General features: G+C 36.1%; 1 protein-coding gene across 2 annotated transcripts in view; it reads left to right on the forward strand.

Annotated features, from left to right (window-relative positions):
• Positions 1–26,819, forward strand: part of LOC111057429 (ras GTPase-activating protein 1) — a 101,558-nt gene that overhangs the window by 57,476 nt on the left and 17,263 nt on the right. For both annotated transcript variants that reach the window (XM_039435631.1, XM_039435632.1), the window contains exons 11-14: positions 3,381–3,601; positions 6,558–6,762; positions 7,635–7,750; positions 12,109–12,263. In XM_039435631.1, the coding sequence (XP_039291565.1) occupies positions 3,381–3,601; positions 6,558–6,762; positions 7,635–7,750; positions 12,109–12,263 (697 nt within the window). The remainder of the gene's footprint in view (positions 1–3,380; positions 3,602–6,557; positions 6,763–7,634; positions 7,751–12,108; positions 12,264–26,819) is intronic.

Genomic DNA, 26,819 nt, shown 5'->3' on the forward strand with positions numbered 1-26,819 from the left:
GTCTACAGAAGGCATTGACAAAACAGAGGATCGGCAACGTTTTTCTCTTATCTTTCTCCACTGCCATTATAACGTGGACCTCACTAAAGGGCCACTGATTATTGAACACAATGAAAAACTTCAAAAGTAGCACTAGAATACAACTAAAAAATCTGCCTTTGCTGAACATTTAATAGAATGATAATAATAATTATGTAGATATAAATTCTAATCTATACTATAATAAAGGAAAGAACTGCCTTATACACGGGATACGAAAATTATGTTTGATGCATCATCACGTCTGAACTACTGGACTGATTAACTTGAAATTTTGCACATAGATTCTTTATTAACCGAGGATGGGTTATAGACTTATTTTAAATTTTTCAAGATTTTATTACGTCAAGTTTTATAATAGACCCTTGCGGAGCACGGGTTACCTGCTAGTATAGAAATAAATAATAACTGCTTTAAATCTGTTTGGTTTTTGGATGAAAAACTACTATTTGGAACGAATTGATCAATTGTATTGTTTACCCCAATGTACAGTCATAGCTCAACAAAACCAAGATTCTATTGCTATAAAAACACCAACCTACCAGTCAGTTTACCGAGTACTAGTGTTATTCTATAGGGTAGCCTACTAAAATATAATATAAAAAACGTCTATCTATCTATCTCTATAATTATATAAAAATGAATGTCTGTTTGTGTGTTAGTATGTTTGTTTGTTCCCTATAGACTCGAAAACTACTTGACAGAACGGCATGAAACTTTGGGAATATGTTGTGTGAATATTGGTGATAATTCCTGATCAGAAATTTTAATAGGGGGGCTAATAATAATTATTTATTAATTCATTTTACAGAACTATGTTTTCGAAATTTTCGGCCGAGCGGCTACCTATGATTTAGCATCTAAAGTTACCAGCTGTATAATAAACACGTCACCTTGTGATAAATCGTGTACTGGTATTAAAACGGTAGTTTGGAGTTGAAAGTTAGTGTAGTTGATTGGTACCAGCTGTAGATAATCGTTCCTTAGAAGACCTATACAAATAATTATCACTCCCCTATCATTGAGAAACTGGAAAATGTTGGAAAAAAATTATTCACCTCATGGAAGAGAGTTGTTCATATTGCATTCATTAATTACTTAAAAATGTCAGACTAATTTACAATTTTTTTTTAATTCAGCTCAGCTTATATTCATCCTAAAATGGAAGATGGAAAGAATATTTTTATGGAATTCTGAATATTCTTTCTTTATTCTTTATTGATTGATATAATAAGTATACATCATATAAATGATAGGGAGAGGAAAAATAAGGTAACCTTGTGCTATTCCTCTCCCCAATTTAGATATGGCTACACATAGTCCGAAATAGGTTAAGTCTTGTAGCTCTTCACTTCACAAAATTTTCAGACCACTAATATGTTCACAAAGTAAATTTTCAAATTTAGATGCTTCAAAACAAAAAATAGAACAGATATTTCGCATTATTATCACTTGAATAGAGAAGATTAATATATTAAAGAAATAATTTTGAAAAAGAACAGAAAAACAAACTTAATTCTAGAAGCACAGCTGATCAACTTACAATATCAACTTACATATTTTTTAGAAATGTAGATGCCATATGCCGGATTTCCCAGTGATTAAGAAATTAGCATGCTAAAGCTGGGTTTACACCAAAGTTATTAACAAAATGTTGATAACACTTAATCCTTATAGATTCTATTAGGTTGAACGGAACTTGACAAACACATAATTATGTTCATCATTTGTATGATAAGTTATGTTCAATCTAATAGGTAGAATCTATAAGGATTAAGTTATTAACATTTTGTTAATAACTTTGATAAACGCAGCTTTATAGTTATATGGAATATATAATTCATCGTACATCGCATATTTCCTATTATGTCTATTCCTATGATATCTATTGACAATCAACAACTATGAAAACATAAATTTCATCTTTGAAACACTGATTTAACCTATCTATTTTTTTTAATTCAACACTTTACTCATAGATATTACTACCAATTGATTGAGAAGAATATGTTTTCGGAATAATAAATGCTGCATGACTAAGCACATAGGAAGTCCGTATTGAGATGTAAATGAAAATATTGATTGTCAGATAAATTTCATGATTCACCAAATAAAGTCAAGTGTAACATGGGATATTACCTAATTCAGGTAAACAATAAATGTTTAAATTTAGTTGAACGTTTTATAAATGATTCAAATACTATTATAGAGGACTGGACAGCAGCCAACTCACTTAGTCTGAACAGCAACAAAACCCAAACGATGAAATTTTCCTTGGCTAATTATTCAGGAAATGAGAAGGTGAAGTTTTAGGGTGTGACGTTGGAGGCAAACATGAAATGGGGCATACACATTGAAAATATCTGTAAAAAACTTGCTAGGGGTGTATTTCTCATCAGGAAATTTAGACCTTTTGTCAATGTTGATGTATTGCTGTCAATTTACTATGTACACATTCAAATTCATTTGTCATATGGCATAGTGGTTTGGGGACACTCGTCTGAAATGAAAAAGCTCATGATTTTACAAAAAAGAGCTGTAACAGCTATTTTAATGTCCACTGTAGAACTCATTGTAAACCTTTGATCAGAGAGCTACAAATACTGACGGTACCATCTCTTTTTATTTTTGAGTGTCTGTTGTATGTAAAAAGTTACATGCATGAAATGCAGACAAATAATTACATTCACAATTATGGAACACGCCAGAACACATTGTTGCATAGAAGTCAATGTAACTCACAACTAACTCTGGACAGTTTTCATGAATTTGGTAAAAAAATTTATAACTTGTTGCCAGCGGACGTCAGAGCATTAAATATGAGCAGTTTTAAAGAACGCATGAAAGATATGTTGTGTAAGCTTTGTGTCTACAGTGTTGAAGAGTTTGTAGAATGTTTGACACCAACTTATAACGCATCTATAGACATATAGAATATTATTGTTGTCCTGTTTCTATTATTGTTGATTTGTTATTATTCCTTATTATTATTATTGTTAGTGTGTAAAAAACGTTACCATACTTATTCCTGTATTGATGAATGAAGAATGTTATAAATTGTAAATGTACCTGACCTTGTTATACAATTTGTTTTGTAATGACAATAAACAATTTTGATTTGATTTGATTATATTGACTTTTTGGCGGTACGAAGTTCGCCGGGTAAGCTTGTTGAATATATAAGATACCCTAAGGAGGCTGCTTGACAAGGTACCATATACAAAACATGTAAATTCAATTATAAATATATAGGTATATCAGTGAGCGTTATTTTTACAAGAATATACTCAACAGTTAATATTATTTGTGTAATAATTGAATGAATAATAATTTGTTGTCAGATCGAAGGCTGGTACAACTTGGTGGGCGTGACGCCGATGGGAGAATGGGGCTCTCTGCGTCTGCGCATGCGCTATGTGCATGACCTGATGATGCCTGAGGACGAATACTCACCGCTGCAACAGCTCATCCTCGACCCATCACTCGAAGCAGTTCGCGCCCTCGCCGATCTCTGTCACATGGACCGCATGCCTCTCGCCACCTCACTACTCAGGATATTCAGGTCACTCATTATTACTGTGAACAGTATACATAGCGCAGTCGCAAAAACTACAGCCTCTCCTAATACTGTCAACTGGTCAGCCCGAGTTGGAAGCAGAGACAAAATTGTGGGGATATTTACGATCATTGTGTTAACAAGTTGAACTTTTGCTAACTTGGGATCGTGAACACCCAATCTTGAATTATGTTCGACTAACGTTCTCTTGAATTAAAGTGCGGTCCTGACCGTAAGACAGCTCTTCATTAAAAACATTTTAACAGATTTATTTTCAAACTAGCCGTCAGGCTCGCTTCGCTCGCCATATCCGTCTAGCCAGGGGGCTCCGCCCCCTGGACCCCCGACTGGATCGTCCAAGAATGAGATCAGCAGGCTCGCTTCGCTCGCCTGCATTTTTCATTTGAGCATTTGTATCATATGTTAGGACAATCCAGTCGGGGGTCCAGACTAAACGTCTGGCTAAACGGATATGGCGAGCGAAGCGAGCCTGACGGCTAGAAATATAATATTCCCAGGATTGAAGTAGCAGTGCCCAATCAATTTTTCAGCGATAAATGCATTTAAATCTTCAACTTGGTGCCAACCTAACAAAGTCAACTCAACTTAATGCCAACCTGACAAAATTATTAATTTAGTTGCCAGTTAACAACTGTTTCGAAGAGGTACTCTATCTAGATTATAGTTCTATAGTAACATATGATATGGAAATTTCAATTATAATTGAGAGATTGGGAGAAGAAGAATATACATGCTAAAAGACGAACTTTAAACCCTTGAAAACAACCCTTAGAGTTGAAATATTGCCAAAAGATTTCTTAGTGCGCCTCTAAAGGGCCAACTGAACATACCTACCAAATTTGAACGTTTTTGGTCCGGTAGGTTTTTAGTTATGCGAGTGAGTGAGTCAGTCAGTCAGTCAGTCAGTGAGTGCCATTTCGCTTTTATATAGATATGATCTTTCTTAGGCCCATTTATTTATGCATCTAACGCGGTATGCTTTAAACATTGGTTTTACAGCTATACTCTTCCAGAGATCTCTTACACAAACCAATTCCCTCTAGATCTCACATCTTCTGTATCGTAACGTGGTTCGTCACTTCCCACATCAGATAACATTTCAGAACGTCTCAAAATTCTTATTTAAATTAAAATTAAAGAAATTTCTAATACAGCTTGGAGTGGACAATGCAGAAAACATTATCCAAAACAAATTACAATACCCACCTTGATCGATTAATTCGCTGGTGTGTGGCATCCTGTCTACTCTTTTTACTTTCCTTGCCCTATTACCATAGGTAAGGAAAGTATTGCTTTCCAAAAAAAATTAAGGTATCCCAATTTCTAAATTTCTATACGGTTGAAGGTCCCCTTAGTCCAAAAGAGTGGTTATAGGGTAATGGTCTGTATGTGTGTCTGTGTACAAGATATATCATCTCCCAATTAACGGAATGACTTGAAATTTGGAACTTAAGCTCCTTACAATATAAGGATCCGACACGAACAATTTCGATCAAATGCAATTCAAGATGACGCCTAAAATGGCGAAAATGTTGTCAAAAACAGGATTTTTCGCGATTTAAAACGACTCCAACGATTTTGATCAAATTTATACCTGAAATAATCATTTGAAAAGCTCTATCAACTGCCACAAGTGCCATATCTGTAAAATTTTCAGGAGCTCCGCCCCATCTATGCAAAGTTTGATTTTAGATTCCTAATTATCAGGCTTCAGACACAATTTAATAAAAAAAAATCAAGTGGAAAAGATTGAGCATGAAAATCTCTACAATGAATGTTCAGTAACATTTTCAACTTAAATTGAAAATAAGCTCGAAATTCGAGAAAATGTGATTATTCAATTGCAAACTAAGCAAAGCAGGAACTCGTTTTGGTTCATTTCCATCATTAAAGAGCATAGGTACTCTGCGAACACTGTAAAAAGATAACATAGAACAGCGTTTTTCCCCGACTCAGATCTATCTATCGGCAGGTTAGCCGAGTTGACCTTGGTGTTGGACCCTCCAGTCTTCTAGCGCTACGTTGTCGTGGGTTCGAACCCCACCGGTAGACAAGGACGTATGATCATTCCATCAAATCATCCACTACTCACTATTAAATACGTGCAAGCTAGCGCTAGAAGACTGAAGGGTTCAACGCCTTAGTCATGTGGACATCATCCACAATAAAGATGTTATAGAAAAATGGATGGACGGACAGCTCGAATGTTTGTTCACTCTAAGACATGATCAGACACAATACTTCACATAGTTGCTTATTAAATCATGTCTAATTGCAATGACTAATCAGTGTGTGTTGCGTCATAAGCAACTATGTGAAGTATTGTGACTGATCATGTCTTGTCTTGTCTTGACTAACTAGTGTGTGCCTAGCCTAAGACTAGTTACACACATACACATCGATTTTCGGGCGTTTGATGTTTCGCCTTCCTTATAAATTATATTAGATTGGACATAACTTGGCAAACGCATCATGTGTATCTGCACACATCATGTGCTTGCCAAGTTCCGTTAAATCTGGTAGAATTCATAAGGACGAAATTTATCAGTTCTGTTGAATCTGGTAGAATCTATAAGTACGGAATTTATCAGTTCTGTTCAATCTGGTAGAATTTATAAGTACGGAATTTATCAGTTCTGTTCAATCTGGTAGAATTTATAAGGATGGAATTTATCAGTTCTGTTCAATCTGGTACAATTTATAAGGACGGAATTTATCAGTTCTGTTCAATCTGGTAGAATTTATAAGTACGGAATTTATCAGTTCTGTTCAATCAAGTGGAATTCATAAGGACGGAAAAAGTATCGGAAGTCCAAAAATCGTGGTGTATGCAACGGCCCCAAGTCAGAGGCTGTGAATTCCCTTATTATTCATCGAACTATTTATTCATTCATTGAATCACAGTCATTACAATAACAAAATTGATTTGTTTTTTATACAGACATGAACGAAAAGAAGCCGACTTGTTGAGAACACTGAATGATGCCGAAATCGCGAGGGAGGGAGAAACGTCGACTTTGTTCAGGGCAGCCTCCCTGACCACCACACTCATGGATCTCTACATGAAGTCGGTTTGCACCGGCTTCCTGCAGGCTGCCATCCAGGATACCATACAGAAATTGTTGGATACGAAACAGTCGTGCGAGGTAACCTGCTATTTTAACCTAAACACATAGCCTATTGTACGAAGGCTACATTTACATTGTACGTAGCCTATTGTTCTCATGAGGATAATTAATTGACCGAGCGAAGTGAGGTCTAAGATTCAAGTCGACGGGTTTGCATTTCTGTTTATGTTTAAATGTTTATATGTTGCGCATTTACGGCGAAACGAAGCAATAGATTTTTATGAAATTTGACAGGTATGTTCCTTTTTAAATTGCGCGTCGACGTATATACAAGGTTTTTAGAAATTTTGAATTTCAAGGATAATATAAAAGGAAAAGGAGCCTCCTTCATACGCCAATATTAGAGTAAAAGTCAGACTATATAATTATTCATCATAAATCAGCTGTCGAGTGGATTATAAATTGCATGCCATGACGCATGCAATTCAATATCTCAATGTAACCTGGCTGCTGTGATAATGTAAAAATCAGCTATTAATGGCATGCCTCATTGAATGCAATTTTATGCACTATTAAATGAACTATTGATTGCATGCAATTAATAACTAAAATAACATAGTATTGTCTCTCGACCTTTCTCTGCTTTCAACTCGGGCTGTCTTGTTGCCAGTATGTTTTGAAGGAGATTAGCTTTTGATGTATGCATTTTTGATACACCAACCCCAACAGCCATTAGCCGTTTTCACACCGATATCTCGCCGACAAGACATACAGACAGAATTCACTCTGATGGACAGTATAAGAGGAGGCTGTGGTTTATAACTGCGCAAGGTCTACTGTTCACAGAACTACTAGTAGTATTCATTCGAAGTTGATATTCCACTATATAGGTACATTCTATTTGTTTGCTTTACCCAATAAATTGAGTAATATTTTTCGTTTAATTTCAGTTAAATCCGACTAAAATGGAGTCGCCCGACGACGCATGCGCAAATGCCGAATTTCTGCTACAGATTTTGGACGAAGTCACACATTCCATTTTTATGTCGGCTGACGCTTGTCCCAAGTAAGTAGAATAGAATAGAATACAGTGCGTTTCAAAATGAATAGCGGGGTTTTATCATGTTATAATATTATTACCTACTTATTCATTTAATAATAGTCAACATTATAATTTAATATAATTATGGATATTCATTTATTAAACCCCGCTATTCATTTTGAAACACTCTGTAGAATATAATATTTATTTCGCCAAAATACATAAGTTGAATGTAAATTGTAATAAATAGTAGGAAGTATCTTGAGTATGTACCAATTATTTTCTAAATAAATATAATTTTATTGTCATTCAACTGATCATAGTTACAGACAACGTCATATTCCAATTCTAATTCAACACACAACAAATTCGATATTCAAATTCAATACCAAACACACTTACACACATACATCTAAAGATATAAAGTGAAGTCAGTAAGACCTAGTAATGGGTTGAAACATGACCCTGTCTAAATTTACATAATTAAGCTATAATAAGGTAACATTAAAATATGAAAAATATTAAGTTCATATCTAATAAAAATCACAAGTTAATTTAATTAATTCAATTTTAATCTAGCCACATATAATTTCAGGTTAAATTTTCATAATTTATTCAACATAAATCACACTAACCTAACAATATTACGTCGACAATTAAATTATTTAAGCACAAAATTAATTAATTTAATCCCAAATGGTATGCAATTTTTAACTGAGGATAGACATGGGGCACAGATAAATAAATGGATAATTGAGACATTTTTCTTTACTCTCGATAATATTTTATAATATACATTTTTTTTGTTTTAATATACCTTATTTTGTTTGTTTACTTACGTGATTCTAAAATTTTGCCATATTTATTTTTATTTATAATAATAAAATAATATTTGATATAATAATATTGAACTGATGCTCACGCCCAGCGGACAGGTTTTTCCTTGCTGGGTTGTTGCCTTAATGAATAGATTTGATTTAAATATATTTAATTTATAATTTTTGTTTTGATTGTAAGCTATGTTTTATTTTTATTTCTATGAATTTCTTGAATAATTTATTGTAAATTGTATTGATGGCAAATAAAAAGAATTGAATTGAATTGAAATTGAAATTATCTAATTCAAAGACAACAGTTTTCCTCAACTTATAATGTATAATAGTTGAAAAATCAGGCGAGATAAGTAGGTTGTAAATAGGTTGTTAATTGAAAGTAATGTTTTCAAGCATTTTTTTTACAATTCTCATACTCTGTTAAGAGTCTCTGGGAAGATATTAAAAACAAACAAACAAACATAAAGTTAACCAGTGAATTGTTAACATTTTGATATGCATTTTTGTCACATTCTATAATATGTCAGCGAATGTATATCTCAAGTAAGTAAATGTTCGGGCTGAACAGCTTGCCCTCCTCACAAAACACTCTGTGATCGGTATGGCCAGATCGTCAATTGTGGTCGAGTTGAAGACCCAGATACGTGGCCGTCTCAATTAACTCTCACCGAAGTACGTACTAGTTGCGTAGCGCTATTTGTTTTTGCAAGAAATCCACTGAAGAATGAGTCAAATCTTATGAGTGATGATGTGTGTGAATGGTGTCGAACAATTTAAAGACGTCACTTGTGATGACTTGCGGAATCGTTGTGATCCATGACAACTCGTCCTCACATGGTTCTGGCCGCGACACCACACCTCCATGTGGGCACCTGCTTTTCGCATAGGTATACTCATCGGCACTGCCAAGTATCGCAGAGGAGTTTAGCCTGCATTGAGTGGAACCACCACTGTGCAGTTCCGGCGGTACGTGGGCCTGCCTGGCCTGGTCCTATCCTCTAACTCGTCTACAGGCCAGGAAAAATACTCGAGGTTCCCAATTGTATACGTCTACAGGTTGGGCGCTTGCACGTCCACCACACAGGCGCCCAAAAGGGGCTCGCGTCCCGACCGTTTCGGAAAGAAACACCTGTGAGAGGGGTTTTTCGAATTACTATAATGCTACTTCCAGAGACGGAATTACCCTGATTCCCAGTCTGACCTCTCACTGGCTAACCCCGGACAGCCTTCACTGTGCCCAGCTATTCCCAGAGACGGAGAATTCAGTGACTCGGTCAAACCATGAACCTCCCATAGTCTGGAGCCTTCACCCAACCGTTGCCATAACTGCCAGACTACTCCCAGGGACGGAGTCACACAGTCATCACGTGTGCTATGGTCCCCCCTGGTTGGCGGTTTCCCCTTCACCATGAGAACCAGCGCCAGCAACTGGGGAAAACAGTACTTCTTGAGACGGGGCGAGGAACGAACTCCAATGGAGCTCAAGCTCCAGCCTGATCCTTCAGGGCCAAACTAGTCCTCACCGTGCTATGCAGCCAAACGGCTTAAAATAAAAAATGCTTATCTCCGCTTCTACAGCTAATCAAATGAGATAATCTTTTTTGTGTAGTTGAGAAGTTGATATTGTGGTATATTCATATTGAATGAAAAAAGACTAAGAAATTGTCACTTAGTCTTTTTTCATTCAAAATGAGATAATCTCGATCACCCGCCATACAAACCTGACTTGGCCAATAGTAACTCAACACAGCACTTGGAGGGCAGCGCTTCCATTTTATTATGGAACTCTGAAAGAATGACTTAGCCCACTTGAACTCATTTGGTGGTAGCATTTTAAGAGCAGGGGTTTGCTATAGTGAGGTCCATGTTATAATGGCAGTGTAGGAAGATAGGAGAAATCGGTTGCCAGATCTCAGCCTTGCCCGAAACCTAGCTCCGCAGTGCAGGCTGGTTGCTTGGCTGAATCGGACTAGGCGCTGAGACAGCAAGTTATAGCAGCGTTGGTGGGAATGCGAGCGGCCGCAGTAACGTCTTCCACCCAGCAATGGTCGGCGTAGTTCCGCCTAGCGGACAGACGAAAGATCAAACCAGTCGGTTATTTGATCCCTCCAGCCAGGCTCAGCCAAGCAGCCGAGGCAATAGAACAATAGAGGAGGCAATAGAGGAGTGGCGGTCTTATTCGCGTTCATCAGCAGTTTTCTTTCTCACGATTATTTTTATTTTTGTGTTGCCTATAAACTCCAGTCACCAGTAAAAAGTTTCCAGAAACGTGGTGTACTACCATATTAATGACTTTTCATGATGATTTTTAATTATTTAAAAACATTGTTGACATTCTGAGCCTTTAGGCTAAACTTGGGGTCGCTGAGAACGAATCTGCAATCAGAATTTCTCTATCACAAAAATAACGAAAAAAATCCAGCTGTTGATCTTCCGGCAACCGTTAACAGACATCCTGCAATGCGGCCGAAACACTTCCAAGCCAGACACCCATCTCGAATGACAACAACGCCAAGCTGTAAGAAACCATCCTGCACTGCGGTGCTAGGTTAACAGCTGATACTGGTATATCTGATGAATTTAACTGTTCATTATTGTTGAAAATAGTTAATCATAATTTATTTTTCAAGAAAATATATTTTTTAAAGATGTAATAATAAATTTTCATGATTGAGATAAAATATTATGTCAATTAGTTGAATTTCTACATTGTTGATAAACGATGTGGCAACATCGCAATGCGTGAAAGAGATACTGCAATATGCTTTGTTGAACGATAGACAAGGATAGCAACACCATTGTAAATCACACACTGCCATTATAACATGGACCTCACTATAGGCTGGTCCACTGGTATTACAAATTCCTCTTCTCAGCGATTATGTTTAAGAATAATTGTTTATGTTTAATAATAATAAGAATAATTCTGTGCCGGTTGCACAGAAGCCGGTTAAATTTCCATCGTGATTAATTCCACGAGAACCGATTAGAGAAGCCGTCTTTTCAAATAAGCCTTATCTGATTGGTTCTCGTGAAATTAATCACTACCCAAGTGACTTTATGTGTATTCCTCTTTCATTTATGGCCAATCGGAAAAAGGTCATTCGAAAAAATTAAACTCTTAGTTATTAGACTCATTCAAAAATCAATTATAGTATGGTCCACGTTATTATGGTAATATTTGATTAGCATTGGTGTTGCTATCCTTGTCTATCAATCATTCGACAATGCAGATAGCGCTATCTTTCTCTAGCTCCGCAACTTTGCCAGATTGTTTCTTAGCAATGTAGAAATATAATTAATTAACAAATTATTTAATCTCAGTTACAAAAAATCATTGAAAAATATATTCTCTTGAGTAATATATAATTGATAATTTTGAACAGGAATGAACCGTTGATCATATTATACCGATGTCAGCTATCTTCAACAGAAGGCAGAGAATCGGTAACACTGTTCTCCTATATTTCTCCACTGCCATTATGGACCTCCACCATAGTAGACCAATGAAGTTTATATATTTTTTGATTGTTTGTATTTGTATTTCAGAACTGTGAGATACATTTGCGGTTGTCTGCAGAGGGCCGTGATGGGTAAGTGGCCGCATGAGAGACTTGTCAGGACAAGGGTAGTGAGCGGATTCATTTTTCTACGTCTGCTGTGTCCTGCCATTTTGAATCCGCGACAGTTCAACCTGATATCAGGTAAAATTCATTTATTTTCCATAAGAAGTAAATACAATTAATATGACTAATTAATAATAAATAATAAATGAATTTATTCCTTTAAAAAATACAAACAACAATTGAAAACATAAAAAGTACAAAATATCTAAAATACAATTCAGTAGGTCTATAAAAAATATGGAATTCAATTCTATTGGAAATTATTACAGCTGTGATAAGTTCTAAATAGTGTGTTTGTCTTTTCGGTCTCAAAATTTTATAGTTTTTTCAAAGTTTGGAATTTTCTAATTAATTGTAATTGATTTAATTCAATTTTGAAGTATTTTGAATTTAAAAATAATTTTTGTGTGTTTTGAATTGTAAATTGAGTGTGTAATAGGAGAATGAGTGACACATAACCTAGCTACATTTGGACTGTTGTATAAATTAGAATTGGAACCGTTTTGGGCGTAAGCCTGTGGTACTCTTCTGAAAGTTGTGTAATTCTAAATGATTGATTGATTGAATTAACCTACTCAACTATGGGAAATCCATGTACTAGAGTAGGTGTTAGTAGTAGTAATAGATTCTGGGTGAGGGTGCAAACTGCAAATACGTTGGGTAAGTGAGCTCACATATTGTTTGAGATTATGTTTTCCATATGATTTCTTCCAGTTGAAATAATCCAGTTCTTAGCGGCAGTTTTGAATCTTCTTGGGTTTTCTATTGTCTTGATTTGTGCAGGAAGTAGATTGTGGAGTTCTGGAGTTTGGAGGTGGTTGAAGTGTCGTTGATATATTGCCTTCCTAGTCACGTTCGTAATAAGAAGGTTTCTGTTCCTTGTGTTATGACTGTGGTTCCTTTGATGAAAGCTTTCCGGGTTTTTTGTTGTCTGCAAATTATTTCCAAGGAGTAGAGCTGTCTTATGTCCATCACACTAAACTCATTGTAGAGCTGGTCTGACAGATAACGAGGTGGCCTCTGCTTGATGATCTTCATTATTCGTTTTTGCACTTTTAAGAGGGGGTTAAGGTGCACGAAGTTTGTTCCCCCCCCATCCTACAATCCCATAGGTAAGCAGAGACTGAACTAAGGAATAGTAGACCATCTTCATGCAATTCTCATCAATTAATGTTCTCAGCATTTTAAACTTGTAAATGGTCTTTCTCAACTTCTTGCAGAGGTTATATATATGATGGTCCCACCGTAGAAAAGAATCCAGTATAATTCCAAGATATTTATTTGTCGGTTTTCTGTGGATAATGAATGCAGTACTGTTGGAAAGGTGACTTTTAAGAGGTTTTCTGTCGGCTGTCCATGCTGTGTTGCTGAGAAAGTTAGAAAGTTGGTTTTTTCATAGTTTAGGGTGAGCAGATTCTTATTGTGTCAATGTGAGATTTTCTCTAGTCCCATTTCAGCCTTATTCCATGTCATCGTCCACGTTGGCGCCGAAAACAAGAGAACTGTGTCATCGGCAAAGGTTGGTGATATTTCCTCCAATTTCCATACTGCATAGAGGATTTATATAAATCAAGAAGAGTATAGGGCCAAGGAAGGTTCCTCGACTTCCAGGTTGCTGCTTGTCTGTCCATTCACTCTGACACTGTGGGTCCGGTTTTACAAGTAACTCTTAAATAGTTCCCACACACACACACACACACACACACACACACACACACACACACACACACACACACACACAGACACGTTTAATACGGAGCAATCACAATGGCATGGGATATATCCATGAGAAAAGGGTCTTCACTTGACAGTCTGTTGACAAAGAGAGAAAGGGGGAAAGAAAGAGGAAATTAGGTAGGCCAATTTAGTGTTGGTAGGCAGATTGTAGCAGCCGCTCACATTGATCTACATCCAGAGTCTTCAGCCAGTTTAAGACGTTTTTTTTGTATTTGGATATTTTATATGTGCCCGGCTGACTAATTTCATGAGGAATATTATTCATAATGGTGTGACACAGAAATGATATATTCCTGTCGCAAACTGAGCGTAAGTTACGCGGGAGACCCGAGTGATGAAATCGCGCATGCCTAGTAAAATGAGGGTGATTAGACTCTGAATTGAAGTATATTTTATTCTTAAACATGTACAAAAGAACTGCCTTGATGAAGAGTTGCCTAATTCTGAAAACATCAAAAGTCAGGAACAACTGATCAGATGGAAATCTTCTGCAAAGGCCAAGGCCAGCTTTTATAATTGTTTTCTGGGTGACTGATAATTCATCTAATAAGGTTTTGGGCGCACCTCCCCATAAAACAATACCATAGGACAAGACAGACTGGACATATGCAAAATAAACGGTTCTCAGGTGATTTATACTTAAGATTCCCCTCAGCTGGCTGAACACATAAATCATCTTCCTCAACCTACTATTGAGATATCTAACATGAGTGCTCCATGTCAGTCGACTATCTATGCATATACCTAGGTATTTGTAATCATACACGGTTTCTATCACATCACAGCTGCAATCGTCACACCAATCAGCACCGCATGTATGAACCCTCAGTTTAATGTTGGTAGGAGGAGCACGGCTGTCACGTAGAAAAATAGGCAAACATTTGGTCTTTTTAGTGTTCATACTGAGTATATTTGTATTGAACCAACTTTTCAATTGCCTCAGCTCACTTGAAGCAATTCTGTAGACATGCTCCCAGCTGTCCCCCTCAAAATAGATTGCGGTGTCGTCAGCAAAAAGCATCATTTTCCCAGACATATTTTCCTGAATGATATTATTGATGTAAACCAGGAATAGAATCGGACCAAGGGTGCTACCTTGGACCACACCATATCTAATGTCTTGTACGTTGCTTTCTACTTCTCCAATGGATACCAATTGGCGGCGGTTCGACAGAAAACTTTTGACCCAATCATGTGCTACACCAGTAATTCCTATGGCCGTTAGTTTATTTATCAGCAAATCATGATCAAATTTATTTATTTATTTATTTATTTGAAAATTTACATATTTGAGGGCACCAGGAACTGAATCCCATTATTGCCCTCATAACACACATTGAGCATACTGTAATACAATTTGAAAATACAATACATTAAAATGAAAATAGAATAACTTAACTAATATACTATTGAGTTTTAGAAAAAACAAAATACAACAAAAAATAATAGAAAACCTTGCAAATATGAAACTTATAGTATAACAGATAAAAGAAGAAGAACTAAGTATGTAACTAATACTGAAAAATTCAAGAAGAAAAGAAAAAAGAAATAAGAAAAGAGAATTATGGAAACTTTGCAAATATGAAACTTATAAATAAAAACACTAATAAATTATGTAATACATAGGAAAGAAAAAAAAAAAAAAACTCAACAAACATAAATCTTATTCAAGTCCCTCCTGAACACACTGTCTGAATCAAAAAAATCTAATGCATTATTAAGCCTATTATATAATCGAAGAGACCTAAACAGGGGAGCATTGTAACCACTGACCGTTCTACATCTGATAATATCAAAGGTGGGATGATCTCTGGAATTGAACGCAGGAACATGGAACCTGATCAATGAGAGCAGCGAAGGAGAAGAAAATCGACCCCTTAACAGACCATGCACGAAAATCAATGAGTCTCTCTCCCGTCGTAATCTCAATGATACAAAGTGAAAGGTACTTCTCAAACGGTCTGTAGGAAAACCCAAGGACAGGATTGGCCGAAGCGCTTGTAATAGAGAAACCTCAAAAACTTATTCTGAACTACCTCAAGACCATGAGTACACAAATCAGTATAAGGGTTCCAAATCACAGAGCAATATTCCAACACACTCCGGACCAATGACACATAAACAGTACATATTGCATCAAGGTTATTGAAGTTAGCTGTATTCCTCATAACAAAACCTAGCATTTTATTGGCTCTAGCTATGCTATAGTCCATGTGCACTGAGAACCTGAGACAGCTATCAAAGATTACACCCAAATCCTTACATGTATCGACTCTTTCCAGATTCATACCATGTACTTCATAAGAAAAGTTCATCTTCAAATTTTTTCTAGAGAATGAGATACACTTACACTTCCTAACATTCAAGTCAAGTCCATTGATAGAAGACCATCTAGCCAATCTGTCAAGATCTTGCTGCAACAAATTACAATCATTGGAGTTAGTAATCTCCATGTAGAGCTTTACATCATCAGCAAAGATCAAACATTTTGCTTTCTTTAACTGGAGAGGCAGTTCATTGATCAATAGAAGGAATAAAAGAGGACCGAGTACACTCCCCTGTGGAACTCCTGAAGTGCTGAAAAAGGGAGTTGATCTAGAACACCTGACCATAACATAATTGGTACGATGGAATAAGTAACTTCTGAAAAGATTCACAAGTTGCACACAAAAACCCAAATCATCAAGTCTCCTCAACAGTGCTCCCTGATCAACACGATCAAATGCTTTTGCATAGTCTGTGTAAATGACATCAACCTCACCTCCAGAATCCATTACCCTCGAAACATCCATAGTGAACTCCATCAAATTGGTGACCACAGACCTTCCAGGGAGAAACCCATGTTGACAGTCCGATATCAGAGGACGGGAGTAGTAACACAAAATCTCACCATACAAAACACGCTCAAAAACCTTTGCGAAGACTGAAAGCAGGGAGATCGGACGATAGTTATCAATTAGATCCTTTCTGCCAGACTTGAAAATGGGTATTACCTTGGAAATCTTCCACCTTGTAGGAAATAAACCTTTCGCCAAAGATAAATCGAATATATATTTCAATGGGTCAACCAACACATCTCTGCAACCTTTCACTATGAATGCAGGAACCTCATCCTCACCAGGAGTAGTGAGTGGCTTCATTCTGTTAATTGCCCTCCTTATGCTCTCAACAGAAACTGATGAAACAGCTAATGAACTGGAAGCCAAATCCCTTCTAATTCCATTTTCCTCACTAATCTGATTCACGTTATCACTAAAGGTGCAAGTAATTGGAGTATAAACCGACTTGAAGTACTCAGCAAAACCATCGGGCAATTCAGATCCCACAAAGGCCCTATCACCGAGCTCCATTCTCTGACAGATCCCCTTAGCCTCACGCTTACTATTCACAAACTTCCAGAACTCCTTCGACTCACCCTTGATATTCCTCTGTACCCTAGTCATATACTCATCATGAGAACGGGATATAAGATTTTTCAGCTCTCTTCTAATATCGTTGAACCGATTTCTATGATAGGCCGAAAAATTTTTCTTCCGTGCGAGTTTGTTTTTCCTCTTAATCATCTGTATGATATTCCGATTAAACCAAGGAGGATACTTCGAGTTAATTGCATTGACACGTTTTTTTGGGATGGTGAGATCAAAACATGAATAAATGATTGAATAAAAAAGATCTACCGCTGAATCAACATCTTTAATACTATAAAGAACCTGCCAATTATAATCTCTAAGGATATTGTAAAGAGAAAGATAGTCCGCTCTCCTGAAATCATACTTCAACTCCCCATCAGATTGATGCTGATGACTCCCCCGACTCAACTGGACACCCGTCAGCAATTCCATGCTCAGAGCTGGGTGATGTTCAACATCTTCATGGACCAAAGGCAAAGACTCATGTTTGAGCCCTTCAATCTGCATACTAGACATTACCAAATCAAGTGTACGGCCATTGGCATTTTTAACATTATTATAAGATTGAAGATCAAAAAATCCTGAGAAATTGTTTAACTTTTTTGCACACATAGTACCATTCATTAAATCAAAATCCTTGTCAGTTATTTCAGGTAAGTTGAAATCACAATATGAACAATTTATCTTTAATTATATGAGAGTATGATTCGATGTGATCAAAATATGATTCAAAGTCACCTATGAGAGCATTATTACAAAAGTAGACAATGTTAATATATATAGGACAAGTGGGTAATAGAATACGAATCATCAGATTCTCTGAATTTCTGAGATTATGAGACGAATTAATATCAAAACATTCCTCCGAGGGTCCCTACGAACAGCAATCAGCACACCTCCACCACGACAAGAGTCGCTACCAGGTCTGTCTCTACGATAAACAGTGTATCTCTCATCAAAAAGTTCAGAATCAACAAAACTAGAATTGAGCCAAGTTTCCGTTATCAAAATCATATCATAATCACAGGCAAGCACCGATTGAAGGAAACCATGAGTCTTCGTTCTGAGACCCCTTACATTTTGATAATAAACTTTCAAGGAATTAATGCAATAGTTCATTGAGAAATTGAGAATCGTAAGATCATCTTACCAGCCGCTCATCAAATAGAATAATTCAGTTACAGTCAGGAATATAAGTACATAATATCAGTTTTCTCTAATCTTAGACATGATAAGCTTGAAAAAAACAATCGTAACAGTATTTAATTTATACATTACCAGCCAACCATCATATCAGCATGCATGGTAATTGGGTGATAACAACCAATTATATGATTCCACATAAAGCAATGTAAACTTCTTTAAATTATCATTTATTTAGTGAGATATTATTTTAGTGAGAGATTTCACTTACTTGATTGGGCTTGGCAGAAATGAAAGAAGAAAGCATAATAAACAAATGGATTGGTTGCGGAATTCAGAAAGCTATAGGACTATCAGTTGAAAAGATAAAACTGCTTTTAAAACAGAATAACAGTGTATATAGTCAATTCAGTAGAATGCGTTGTACCGTGGAACTGTACAGATATACATTAACAAGATAATTTCAATACTGTACTGCCTTCATTGATAAGAGAGATCAACTTGCCAGATAGTTTCGACTACAAGATGTTTAGTCATAGTAGAATAGATCATTTCCACAACTAACTTACTAGTGTCAGTAATAATTATGAGTGCAAATCATAGCAATAATCATTCAAAAACCCAATCAACTAATACCAATCGGTTAAAAAAAATGTAAATATCCTATCAATTCTTGGAGAAGAATCAATCCAAGAATGCGCACCGACCACTCATTACACATATATCTATAATCATAAAAAATATAATACTGTAATCAATTCTGAAACAAGAAGTATAAATAAAGAAAACCTGCTATTCAAATCAGCAAAGACAAACATGACTTCAATTAAAAAGCCTACTTGAAAGAAATGTAATTTTGGGGTAGCCTATATAGAGAAAATAAGTATAAATAATGGTATGATCAGATATAGATAATGGTAAGTTAAAATTAAAATATGATAAAAAAGAAGTTCATATTGAAGTGAGTTCATAATTCATAAACTAATTCATCAGTATTCCATTTATTACCTATTATTCATCCATAATGTCCTGTAAGTCTTTCTCAGAGTAAATCCTAATCACCTTATCACCCTCACTAAACTTCATCTTCACATTACCTGTCATATCGATCCAGACGAATTTAAACCCTTTTGCTCGCTGTACCTTTTTCGCCCTAGCAAACAGTAACCTCCTTTTGGCTGTCAAGGACCTGTTAATATACACCGGCTTAGCGTCACCGATGAAGCCCATATGTTGAGTGTTCAGATCACCTTTCATTTTTCTTCTCTGAAGAAGGGTTTCAACATCGCTCCTGCGCACAAAACGGACCGCGATTCCCGCAGTTGGTCGATTCTCTCTTTTCGGAGACGATGACACGCATCAATAGAGTCCTTGTTGACGTCCATATTCAGTGTTTTACACACCTGAAGAACAACTTCAGCAACATCCTCATCAGCTACCGATGGAACTCCGTAGATCTCAACAGTATTACGTCTAGAGTACTGCTCCAGATCATCCATCTGATAAGAAATGTCCTCTACCCTTTGACGCAGTTCCCTATTTTCATTAGAAAGTTTTTTTATTGTGGACTGTTGTTCACTAATCATATCAGCTTGCTTCGCCAGCGTCTCACAGGTTCTGTCAATTTTTTCTGTACAAACGCGTATAGCATTGGATAAGTCCTCATTCAGCTTAGTTTGACTATCAGATATTAATTTCTTAAGCTCCTCCATCGATCTATTAAAAGTTTCAAGATCAATGAACGATTTTGTTGCACTTAAAGATGGATTCACTCTCACTGGTGTTGAGTCCGAATTACTTCGTTGTATACGCAATTTAGTTGTACATTTAGTACAATACCATGCACGGTTAGCGAGTTCCTCAATTTCTGCTTCCCCCAATCCCACACATTTACCATGGAATAAGCACTTGCACTGTTCACAGACAATCTTCTCCTTCGCGTTTCTATTCACCGATAGATTACAAACACTGCACGTACTCATTATTTGTGCCAAAACAAACTGATCGACAAAGTAATGCGAAATTTGACTTTATCACAGATAATCTCACGAGTGTAATAGCGGCTGGATAGATGAACAGAATATTCAGCAAGACATGGGAGAGAATAGAATTAATAGTAAGGTTAGATTCAAGATTCAACTCAATTCACAGTAGAAAAATCAGATAACAGAGCTCAAAACAAAAATCATCCGTTCACTGCCGTGGCTGATAGCTGACTGTGAGTCAATATCAATAGAGTCAAATGCCTTTGCCAGGTCAATAAATTGTAATAGGATATATTTGTTATTATTTATGCCCTGTCTCAAATAATCAAAGTAAAAATACTCAAAATAATAATACTGTCTCAAATAATAATACTAAGGAATAGTAGACCATCTTCATGCAATCCTCATCATTCAATGTGACACTCTGGGTCCGATTTTACAAGTAACTCTTGAATAGTTCTTATGCTACTCCTCTGATTCCATAATTGTGGAGTCTCTCTAGCAGAATATCATGTGACACCGTATCAAATGCTTTTTTCAAGTCCAAAGGTTTCTCCTCACAGTTGATTTTCTCTGTTATTTGTGAAATGACATTGTGGACTGCGTCGTTGGTACTACAGTCTGATTTGAAGCCATATTGATCTGGTGATAGAATATTATTCCTTTTAAGGAAGTTAATAAGTCTTGATTTGATACATTTCTCAAAAATTTTTGCTATGATATTTGAAAGTTATATTGGCCTATAACAGTTCAAATCTTTCGTGTCCCCTGCTTTAAAAAATGGACATATAACAGCTTCCTTCAAACACTGAAGAAAGACATCATCTCCTAGGATTTTGTTGGCTATCATTGTCAATGGTCCAGCAAGAGCTATACTGTTGTGTTTGAAGAGCTCTGGTCTGAAGTTGTCTGGGCCTGGTGCACTGTCTGATTTGAGACTGCTGATTATTATTTTTATTTCTTCTTCATCTACTGGTGTGAAAAATATTGATTCACATACTCTAACATTAGTAAATGTAGGTTCATATGCAGGATGTTGCTTGTTCAATATATTCTGTGCCAGTTCAGATCCAATATTTTTGAAGAATTCGTTGAAACATTTTGCAAGCTCTTCATCATCCTCTCCCAGTTTCAACTCTCTTCCTTGTACATTTAGTTGTTTAATCTGCGTTTTTGGTCTCTGAACTTCAGTTATTTCTCTTATCACCTTCCATGTCTGTTTGGCATCTCTCAAATCTCCAAGCATGTGAAAAAAAATATTGTTTTTTTTTGCTTCTTCAATGACTCTAGCTAGTAGATTTCTGAATTTTCGGTAGTATTGATGTAGTTGCAAATTTGATGTACTATTTCTACATTGTTTGTGAAGTTTATCTCGTCTCCTTATAGATGTTATTATCCCCAATGATATCCATGGCTTGATTTTCTTTCCTCTTTCTATGTGGAACACTGTAAGCTCTCTTACATTCTTCCATATGCTTATTCATTATAGTCACGAACTCCTTCAATGCCGTCTCAGCACTATCCTGCATGTGAATGGAGTCCCAGTGTGCTTTGCATGTGAATTGCAATATGGTGCTACCAGTAAAGAACAACTTATGCGCCGGAAGTGAGTTCGAACAACTATGATAAAAATAGAGCTTATTATAAACAACTAAACTAAATAAAACTACGGTGAACCCTAGGTCACATCCCAATCATTACAAACGATAAGTTAAAAAGTCAGAACAATAGGAGGCTAGGACGAAGCTAGAATATTTATAACAGAAGACTCATCAACTAAAACACTTCATAATAACTGTTTGTTATTGGGTCTGAGGACGAAAAAATAATAATGTTTTTAGAGCACAGTATAATGACTTGAATACGGTAGTAAAATTATGAATTAAATTTCCGAAGGACCAGCTTGACATCAGTTCAAGCAATGAGAGATTTAATAAAACAAAGGGATATTAAAAATTGAACATAAAATAATAATCATTGTTCACAGTGCCTTGAGTCATTGTTGAAGTTCGATGGTTTTCGATGAGTTACCTGAATTATTCGCGTCCATGGCAATGGAAAGAATATGCATAGTTCACGAGCACTGGATACTTTAACTGCTAATACTTGTCTTGAGGTGTAAACGAAAATAACTAGGTCTAAACTAAATGAGGTTTTTTAACAAATAAGAAAATACTGTGTAGCGACTTTGGGAGAGAGGTTTGAACGAAGCATTACAAGAGGTAGGGTGTGACCGAGTGCATCTAGCAGATGCGAGCAAGCGACTGTTGTATTAGGCCTAGCTACCCCGGGCAGAGGTTCATCCCGGGCAGAGGCTCTACGACTAGAGCCCCGGAATGATAGTACCGCGCAGGCGTGCTATATAGGTTATGATGACATTACAATAATAATTATACTATATTGTTGGCGGGCGTCTGGCGCTAAAATATGAAACTAATACAAAATAAGTAATGAGCTATTAATTCAGTATGATTATTACTTAACAAGAACAGTTGATAATTGAAAATTAACATTTCTTATATTTGGATTGGGATTCATATTGGATTTTGTAATTTTATTCTTAGGGCCGGTTTCCGAGCTCGGGATCTATAAGTTCTGGACTTACAGAGTCCAGGACTAAAGCGCTCGGGTCTAAATCGACTTTCTGAGTCACAGATTTATCTTCTAAACTCCGTGGTCTATTGAGTTCTCGACTTATTTGAGTCCAGGACTTCAATGCAGTAATCATGAGGAAAATTCACAGTATTATATTGTTATTTTGGCAATGGGAGACAGCTGATTGAAGCGGGCTAATTCAAATGAGCATGCTCTCCAAACTATTTTGTAATAGTATATTTCGCACCTAGGGCCGAAAATGAGACTTTTCCGGCTCGAAATCGGTTTTCAAGTCCGAGGCCGTAGGCCGAGGACTAGAAAAGATTGAGAGCCGGAAAAACATTTTTGCCCATGGTGAGAACGTTATTTTTCGCCACACAGAAAAATAAACAATATAAATATGAGAATAATTGTTTATCAGGCACTTCCGAAAGCAAAACAGGAAGGTCATAGCTCTAGCAAATCTGAGGTAATCTGAATATCAGGAAATTGTCCAAGTATTTTTATTTTTTATTCTGATTTGTCTAAAAGATTATGTTCAATTATGTAAGAGGTTGATTTTATACTTTTTATTCTTCCAGATGACAATAAGATGATTTTATTATAAATGTTTTGATTCTTGAATAATAAACACAAATAATGAAACGTTTTTTGATCAGATTAGCACACTTGAAATTTGGCCAATCTGAATGTCAACGTCAACAATGCTTGTTGTCATCAACTTAGGAAGTTTAGGTTAGAAGTTCTATCCTACTCTGAAAATCGGATTTGAAAAGTTTATAATATAAATCCTAAGCCTATCTGTATTACATTCATCCAAATAAAATGATAGTATCTTATTCCAAAATACTTCATTCAATTCTAGAAGCATAAACTGATTCAGTTTCATAAACTATTTTGTAAACACGTTCACATCAAATCAGAATCAGCTGACTTCAAGGTTATTTTATTGCCCTAGGACCGTAAAAATTTTACCGGCCTGGTCAGAAAACAATCACTTTCGGCCTCCATATGACACACGTAAACCAGCTCATTACATTGGTCTTACAGTAGCGCTCGTAGAGTAAACATCTTAGTAGTTTAGTTTCACCGTAGTGATAGTTTTCAAAACAATCATCGTTCATCAATAAGTGGGTCACTGGAACATAACCATACAGCAGCTATCTTCATACGTCATCGTCGTCGGATAGATGAGGTCACCAACCAAACCACCGGATGGACTGATCCCGCAATTCGAGGAGGAGGAAGAAGAGGATAACTTTCCAGGGAACCAAGGACTCAAAGTACGAGAACAACCAGGTAAAATGGAAACTGTTGAACAATTATTGCTGAGTGAATTCAACACAGACAATCTCTTCGGAATTCAAGGAATGGGCTTCGTCAGAATTTAAAAAAAAAAAACAAGGTTTCCAGAGCCGAATATGATAATTTCTTAGAATTAGTCCAAAAATTAGCATTGGTAATCGTGAAAGTAGAAACGAGAGCAGTTACTATTAGCCAAATAAGTGATTCTTTAGGGCATCCGAAAATTCATGACTCATTACAGGACATAAGCAAATCTGTTCAGGAAATTAAAAATAAAGACAGGCCTATTACTTACGCAGACATGATACAACTACCGAAAAAAGCTACTTCAAGCGATCCCCAGTCCAATAATCAAGTCAGGAAAATCCTTCCAAAAGAACAGGTAGTCTTAATTAAACCCTCAAATTCCACCGGTAATGAGAAACAAGACAGTGAAAAAATAAAAGGAACACTGAAAACCAACATCGCGAGAAAGGATAACATTAAAATAAAAAAGACAGTACCCGTTAGAGGAGGAGGTTTACTCATTGTTCTGGATTCTCTAGAGGACAAAAAGAAATTATTGAAGAATAAAGCTGTAAATAATGATCAAATCAAGATAACTGAGCCCCAAAATAAAAAACCCAGGATAATTGTTTATGATGTTCCATCTGATCTCACTAACAAAGAGGTAACTGAAGAAATATATAACAAAAATTTTGTCAATTCAGGAATAGAAAAACAAAAATTTGAAGAAGGTTGCAAGCCATCATTCAAATTAGGGCCGAAAAACAAGGATTGCGTGCATTGGGTAGTAGAATGTGAACCCGAAATTAGGAAAGCAATAATTAATAAGAAAAAAATATTTATAGATATGACATCATGTAGAGTTAATGATTACCATGCAGTGCAAAGGTGCTATAAATGTCAAGTCTATGGGCACATCACAAAACATTGTAAAAAGGAAGAAGATATCTGTGGTCATTGCTCCATCACAGGACACAACATCAAAACCTGCCCTTCAATCGATAAACCTCCAGTATGTTTTAACTGCAAAAGAGCTGATAAACCCTCAGACCACAAAGTAAGCTATCTAAAGTGTCCCAGCTATGTGAAAGCATTGCAACAATCAATTGATCGAACAAATTATGGAAGTGCTTAAAAAGATTAAAAATAGAATTTTCAGCACAAAATCATCAAATAAATTCACAGCATCAAATATAAAAATAGATATTCAAGATTTCCTATCATCTATTAAAAAAACAGAATTAATAAAACAGTCAGCGAAAAGTAGGACGTCTTTGATTTTCAGCTTTGGTCAATATACAGATTTTAATTTATCATTAGCTCGCTGGAATAAAAATAGTTTACGTATTTCAGAAGGCGTTGCACATTCAATCAAGAAGAAAACGCTGAGTCAAGATGAATACAATAGCTTACCTACTGTTTATTTACGGAACGTAAATAATAGCTCAATTCGTTTTCATCTTGTTAAAAATTCATTGACATTGATATTAGCGCAAAATAATAACAATGAGGCTCAATTAGGTATCCGTGACCTCTTACTGGTAATAGACGAATATGCATCGATAAATAAATACAACATTACGATTGGAATAGATTCTTTTGATATTGACTCCGAGTTTACATGCTTGGACATTTTAAGTTTAGTAATTAAAACTAAAAACCTGAATTATGTATTCTATTACAGAGGAATAAACAATCTAAAGTTCTTGGATATACCACATGAAAACGATGGCTCTGAAGATTGTCCAAAAGGATACCTACCGTATGATTCTATTCTTTATGCTTATTTGAACAGTATGATAGAACTCAGGAACTTTATTCAACAGTATGATGTTCTGAATGCGGATTTATATAGGGGAGTACTATCATCACTGAATAGTAATATCTCTTCTTCAGCAGCATGAGATAAGGCGAAACGAGATGAACATCTACGACAATCGACTTAAGACTTTCCTGTGGCCGACATCCACTACATATCGAATGGGCTTCTGTTATGAAAATGAAGGAAAATACGTACCCTACAATGAAACAACAAAGTCATTCTTAACTAAGGAAAAGTATATTCTAGTCAGTAGAGACACCCAAATCATGCTGAATGCTGAGCTACTGAAGAATATTCTAAAAGTTGACATCACAAATTGTAAGATGCCAAAAATAACTTGGATGGATGGAGTTCCAGGGTGTGGTAAAACTCACTTTATCCTTCAGCAACATACACCAGGTAAAGATCTCATTTTGTGTCAGACAAGAGCTGGAATAAATGAAATTAGGCAAGAGGTGAGAAGAATTCACAAAAATAAATATGAAAGAATAATTAAACAGGATTATAGAACAGTTTCATCTTTTATAATAAACGGATCAAAAAAGCAGTACAAACGTGTTTTCATAGATGAAGCAGTATTAATGCATGCAGGTTTCGTGGGATTTGTCTCATCTCTCGCTGGTGCTTCTGA

This window comes from Nilaparvata lugens, chromosome 9, assembly GCF_014356525.2.
Source record: "Nilaparvata lugens isolate BPH chromosome 9, ASM1435652v1, whole genome shotgun sequence".
Taxonomy (NCBI): domain Eukaryota; kingdom Metazoa; phylum Arthropoda; class Insecta; order Hemiptera; family Delphacidae; genus Nilaparvata; species Nilaparvata lugens.